Source organism: Tasmannia lanceolata, unplaced genomic scaffold (genome assembly GCF_043159265.1).
Source record: "Tasmannia lanceolata isolate RefF3 unplaced genomic scaffold, GAP_Taslan_0.1 ptg000018l, whole genome shotgun sequence".
In the NCBI taxonomy this organism is placed as follows: domain Eukaryota; kingdom Viridiplantae; phylum Streptophyta; class Magnoliopsida; order Canellales; family Winteraceae; genus Tasmannia; species Tasmannia lanceolata.
Genome location: NW_027518695.1, coordinates 52,236,530 through 52,243,519, shown reverse-complemented (window position 1 = coordinate 52,243,519; position 6,990 = coordinate 52,236,530). Strand labels below are relative to the sequence as shown.

Here is a 6,990-nt window from a genome sequence, read left to right as displayed (position 1 = left end):
CATGATCCGTACTTTTCAGCATAATATTGAAAGGACCTCCACGTCAATTCATCAAAATACTCGGAACCTATATCTTACAATCGCTTCCTTCCTTCAGGTTGGATAAATTCTTCTGCAATCCATAGCTGGATTAGAGTGTCCTTCTCAAACTTATAATCCTTTGGATATAAAGAACAGTACACAAAGCATTGTTTCAGACATGCAGGTAAGTTATCATATCTAATTTTTGAATTGGAATAATATTCTTTTCCATCTCTGATATTTCCCACATGTCACTTTTAAGTATATTCTTCCACCTGTTCTCATTGGAGTTTGTGCGTAAGAGACCTCCCAGAGCTTCCATTGCCAAAGGCAAGCCTTTGCACTTTTTTGCAATGTCTTTACCAATTGCTATTAAGGTTGGAGGTACATCTGAGCTTCCCACTGTGAATGCTCATTGTGTAAATAAGGACCAGCTATCATCCTCCGCTAAGCCATCCAAATTATAGACATGCATTGTGCCCATGATACCTGAAACTTCCGGACAAATCCGTAGGGAAAAAGTACCAAAATCCGTAGGCAATGGTTTTTCCCTACGGATTTTAGCTTGCACAACTTCCGTAGGCTAGGTGAGGGTAGGGAAAGCCTTTTCCCTGCGGAAGTACGGCTTTTTCCGTAGGCATAGATCACATTTCCCTACGGAATTTCAAAAACATCCGTAGCGAAAATTGTGCTTTTCCCCACAAAATTTCCAAAAAAAATCCGTAGGGACAACCTTGTCTCTACAGAATTTCAAAATAATCAGTTGGGAAATGTTCTTTTCCCTATAGAATTTCAAAAAAAAAAAGCCGTAGGGAAAATGTGCTTTTCCCTACTGAATTTCAACAATAAATCCGTAGGGAAAATGTGCTTTTCCCTACTGAATTTCAACAATAAATCTGTAGGGATAGCCTTTCCAAATTTTTTCAATCCATTAAATATCAATTCTTTGTGACCTAGTGGATCTGTACCGTTATAACATCAAAATTTCCACCGTTATAACATCCATGTTCCCCCAAAATATACAAATATATAAAAACTTAACTATTTTAATTGAATATTTTTAAAATTACAAAAATTCATTAATAACAAAAGTCTCGATATTGTTCCCTCAACTGAACTTGACAAAATACAGCATTGTTAAACATTCATCATCTAATGATTTATATAACACCATCTTCATCATGTCCTCATCATCTCCTCGATCCTCATCATCAATTACTCCAGAACTCCATGTGATTTTCAGTTGAATGTTGGACTCTTTGAGATGGATGGCTGTGCAGGCACTGACCTCTTTAGGAGCAACGGTATGTGACATATCCTGCCAAACAAAAAGTTAAAAAGAATGAAGTTCTTAGCCGATTCTCCGCAAAAATTATATATACAAGAATACACAGCATACATTACGCTTTCAGAATGAATGATACAGAAACAACTACAACATATAGTAGAAAAAATGCATGCGTTGCACATTTATATGACCACAAGAAACACAAGTAATATTAAAAACATCAATGGCCATATTTACAAAAGAGACACATTGGGTAGATTATATATTTTGTTTTATGTAATGCAAGAGTCAAGAAATAGGCTCATTCAATTCATCTCCCTTATATATCACATCAAAATATAAATTGAAACTAAGCTAAGTCCAAGTATCCCATATTGATGATGATACATTGACTTGCCAGCTAAGAAGGGAAGCAATGTGCTGGTCCGCTAAGTCCAATAATCGCATCAGTCATTGCAGAAGAGACTAAAACTTGACCTTGCTGACCATATGCACACCTATAAATGAATATTGCAAACTAATACATGAATTAACTTTCATTTAATGATCCATGGAGGAGCTATTATCTGAATATTCCATCGCATAGTCGCCTTGACAAGAGACAATATCCATGATTCTGATTTCTTTGAAATTTGAGGCTCAAAGAATCCCTCGCGGTCACTATTTTCCCTTTGGTATGCCTTTAAAGAGGATGTGGTCCCTACATAAATTGTCTCCATTAGAGTATGAGTGATGTTTTTTTTTTTTTTTTTTCTGAAACCAATTATCGCAAGAAGACCATGTCTACATTTTACCTGTCAACTCAGACAAGCGAGAGACGAAGTAAACAATACTTGTACAAGCCTAACAAAACAAGCAAGACAGACCATGCATATCCAGAGTGTACACAGGGACCTATAAAAGAGGATAAGGCTGATAAATTGGTTCAAATGTGGCCATCATTCTTCTCACTATCAAAGATTATCATGCTTGCAACAAAGCAATCGTGGAATTAAATCTTAGAGAGTGTGATATCACCTATTAAGTGCTAGTTCATCATTGACACAATTAGACACCATGGTGTCCAGATGGACAAAAATAATAATGTTTACGAGTTTGACCACTTGAACTTTAATTAAATGAAGAAATTGGAATTTGATAAGAATCTTGAACTGCCAATTGGAGAGTACTGGAATTTGATAAGAATCTTGAACTGCCAATTGGAGAGTACCTTGGCACAGCTAGTGCATGGAGCGTCACGCTATATCCACGTTAAATCACTCCCATCCCATGTCGATATGATAAGGCCTCGGGGGATTCCCAACAACGATGGAGACACAATACAGCCTGTATAGCGTCTAAGACAATAACAATTCAGTTAGAAATAGGAAATGACAGCAAGCATGTTACATAGCTTTCAAAAAGTGTAATTGCAAGCACAAAATCATCTAGAGTGCAGTAGAATAACTACATATAACTAAATAATATTAGAAGACACTATATCATAAACTATAAATGGAGGAATGTGAAGTACCAGAGTGAATAGATTCAGTTATAGAAACAGATGTCTGTCAGATGAGCTCTTAGCTTAAACAATATATCCGAGCATTATAATAGTAACATAATTCATATCACCTTCGAGTATGAGGATTACTCAAGAAATAATATATGTAATGAAACAACGAAACCTTTTATTTTTTTCTCAAAAGGCTGACATTTCGGTGCCACTTTTACTAACCACAAACCTAAACCTCATGAACTTGACATATTCTGGTAGAAAGAACTATGAGGGTCAAGAAAAATGAAAGAGAAGAATAATTGTGAAAAAATTATTCGGCTCACACGGATCATTCATATGCCACAAACCAGCGGGCGACATGGCATTGCGAATGTTCTAAACAACATTAAGAGGTATTGTGAACTATATCAAACAGAGATGCAGAATTGATGTCCTTAACAATGTAAAAAATACCAGTTAACTGAAAATTAATAAGAGCTATATGCTATGGCTGTATAGTTCTCATTATTGGCTAATAGCATGAAGAATGTCAAATAAACCATGATCAAACCTGATACAGTTCCAAAGGCTTTCACGTTTTACCTGTTGAGAAAGAATACGGAGGGCCTGAACCCTCTTGAAACCATCTGCCAGACTCTTGCTAGGAAATAGGTCCTCCAAAGAACAAAATCATTGAAAACCTGCAAAAGGACACATACATATAATAAGATAAAAAGAATTAAGTTGTAAATAAAACCTCATCAGTGACCAAAAGGATAAGTGGATCAAAATTAAATACCTCGTCTGAAACGGAAAATTAATTTCAGAAAACTCAAATTTCAAAATCAAGTTTGAAGTTATTATGAGCAAAATATCTAAAAGATGGATAAAGTTTTTAAACTCATAAAGTTCCTAGGGAAGTCATGCATTAAAAATGCTAATCATCTCCCTAACAATCCAACAAATGAGGGGCTAACCTCAAGTTGAAGTTCATCATAACTAGGGAAAACAGAATTATAAGGGTATCACCTGTATGTTTTATGACAGTCTACTTGGATGGTTAGGATCATCCATGTAAGGTCTGTCCTGCTAGCTAGAATCTGAATCAACCGAATGTAGCACTCATTATGTTACGTTGGTCGTGCCTTACCTTGTATACTTGATCCCATGTGCCCATCAAGTTCCAAATTGGAGTATTAGTCGGGCCTACCATATGTCCACATGGTCCAGCAAGAGGGACCCACCATGGTCAGATAGGTGCTTAAAAGATCAAAAGCCTTAGACAGGTCTTATTTCCCAGCTTTGATAGCTTATTAAGAACAAGAAAGAAAGAATTTTAGCTACATTAGTAGCTACCGCTCCTAATTAATTTTGATCATTTAGTTATCACTCTAAAGTGATCCACATACAGGGATATGTATTGTCACCTAGACAAAAAAGGAATTTATCATATATATGAATTAGCTCCCCCTACACACCCCAATTAGCTCCCTGCTATGGAGTACATACATGCTCTATGTTATCTAAAGTTCCATGTGACCAACTTACTATTGCTCATCATTAGCTGCAAGCCGGCATACTGAGAAAGACAGTTAATTCCATCTTTTAGATGAGTGTTATGCACAATCATTTACATACACATCAACCAAACTCGGAACCAGAATAACAATTCTGAAATCATAAGAATCAAAGATGATCTTTCCTGATCGGATGCATAGGCCACACATGAAAAGAGAGAGGAATACCATAACAGATTTTAGCAGTATATAGTGGGGCTAATCCCTAAGTAAGACATGGGTGTTCCATGAAAAGGGAAGCAAAACTAAGATACAATTCTAACATTTTAATGCAAAACTCCATTGTTATGATACAATTGTCTGAAATGAGATCACAGAGTGAATAAAACCTGCGATATTCAAAATGGTCCGTATCAATGGCAAGAAATGCATGTGGATAATGACTATGTTTTTTGGTCACCAAAGGATATCTCCTCAGCTCAAAGTTAGTTACCATTGAAAACAACAAAAAATGACAAAAACAGTAGCAAAAACAGAGTTCAATGGGTTTTACAAAAAGCCTCTTTGTATTTGCCATCAAGTGCTGACAATGAAAATAGAAATTTCAGAAAGAAAGACAAAGCATGAAAGAAAATCATAAGCATTGATTACAGCAATACAAACAAAAGAGAAAGTACAGAAATAATCAATGACATACCTGAAACCATAAAACTTTAAAGATGAGGAAAATAAAATCCAAGTAAAAACCCTAGGGTTCTAATTCCAAAATCCTTCTTATGCAACCCCAAGTCGCTTTCTTACGGGGAGAGTTTTTGATAATCTGATCTGATTTCCATACTAACATCTCTTGCAGCAAAAGTCAATCTCGGTGTATAACAAGGGTTCGGATTTTCAACCCCAAATTTGTGTTTTTCTGCCTAAATTCCTTCTAACCTCTCATCTATCTACCTTTTCTTCTTTAGAAAAACCATAAGAAAAGAAAAGGCAGAAACTAGGATTAAATAACAGTCCTAGCATCCAAATTAAAATATAAAATTGATTCAACAAACCATTAGCAAATGAGGATGTGGGTTCTGGGCACCAAAAGAATATTAAAAAAGGTCAATAAAAAGAACAAAAAAAGAACAAAAACGCCATTATCATTCACCTGGACCTTAAATTTAGGGCCTACACATCAGTAGTAGAGTGGCAAAAGAAACCCTAGAAACCCATTTTACTGTTCAGGAAACAAAATCGCAATGAAAAGGAAACAAATACGTAATTTATCTACACTATTCAGGACGCAAAGACGTGATTAATTTCAAAATCACAACGAAAAGGAGAAAGTAACAAACAGAAATCTATGAAATGGTTCCCGAGCAAAGCCTCTTGCGGCAAAAGAAACCCTACCTACGGAAATTTTTTAAGTAGGCAAAACTCGGTATTTCCCTACGAAAAACTACTGATTCCTGTAGGGAAAGGAGTACCGTAGGCATATCGCTCAGGATTTCCCTACGAATTGCATAGTAATCCTTAGGTAGACACTATATCCCTACAGATAAAACTAACACCTGTAGGGATATGAAGTATTTTCGTACTGATATAAAATGGGTAGGGAAAAGGTGAATTTTTCCCCTACTGACATAACTAAAGTCGGTAGGCAAAGCCCAGATTTGTTGTAGTGATTCTACTTCCTTTTGCACCAAAACTGAATGGGGCCTGTAGCCTCTGCCACTCACAGTCATTCCATACATCGTCTAAGACGAGTAGAAATCTCTTGCAACTCAATACTTCCTTGAGGCTAACTTGAAGTGGATCGATTTCGTTAAGACAACAACGTTTCTTTGTCATTGATTCAAAAATTGCTTTTGTTATTCTACAAATATCAAAATCTTCAGAGACACAAACCCATCCTCGAACTTGAAAATGATCTTCCACCCTTTTATCATTGTAAATAAGCTGGGAAAGAGTTGTCTTTCCAAGGCCCCCAATTCCGACTATCGGAATAACACATATATCCTTTGACGATGATGATGCAGATTCGTTCGAAACCAACATCAATTTTATTAACTCCTCTTTATCGCTACCCCGACCAAAAACATTTGATTTGTCTATTAAGGAACTAATCTGTGATTGCCTTTTTATTCCACGCTGCCTCCCCTCATCTCCTTGTTTGACATGGGGGGGAGGCATAACTTGCAACATTCTTTGAACCTTCTCGTATACCTCTTCTTCCATGACTCCAAAAGGATGAGAAGCAGCAAATCCTTCCATAATATAACTTTGCATCCAAAGAAGGAATACATGTTACCAAGCCATCAGATTGTATCTTGAGGAATCCAACCAAAGTGGAAAGATAGAAAAAATTGAACAGAAATCCTTCAAAATGAAATTGAGCAGCTAAAAGTATATGCCTTGAAGATTCAGTATTTCCAGCTATGGATCCTACAATTCCTTATAAAGCTCCCTGACAACCCCTTCATCCATCTTGACCTTGGCTAATAGCCTAGATTGGGCCTGGGGACTGATCTTCCCATTGGCTATGCTACAACAGTACTCATAGTGTAAGGTCAGTGGGTGGCATAGCTAAATTCCTCATTGAGATGACTGGACAAACTCTCGACCAAATTGTTCCAGCGCAATGATTAATAGCATCCTTGGAACTAATTTCATTGAAGTAGTTAGGGCTCTAATTGAGTGAGCCGTGG

General features: G+C 36.6%; 1 protein-coding gene and 1 long non-coding RNA gene across 2 annotated transcripts; both read right to left on the bottom strand.

Moving 5' to 3' along the window:
* Positions 1–1,041: 1,041 nt before the first annotated feature.
* LOC143851200 (uncharacterized) lies at positions 1,042–4,766 on the bottom strand. Its single transcript, XR_013236252.1, has 3 exons — positions 4,335–4,766; positions 3,390–3,487; positions 1,042–1,339 (listed from the first exon to the last, which is right to left on the bottom strand). It is a non-coding gene; the product is annotated as an uncharacterized LOC143851200 (long non-coding RNA).
* A 1,163-nt stretch (positions 4,767–5,929) lies between these two features.
* Positions 5,930–6,556, bottom strand: LOC143850436 (disease resistance protein RGA2-like). Its single transcript, XM_077359687.1, has one exon. The coding sequence runs from the start codon at positions 6,554–6,556 to the stop codon at positions 5,930–5,932; it is 627 nt and encodes a 208-aa protein (XP_077215802.1).
* Positions 6,557–6,990: the final 434 nt, after the last annotated feature.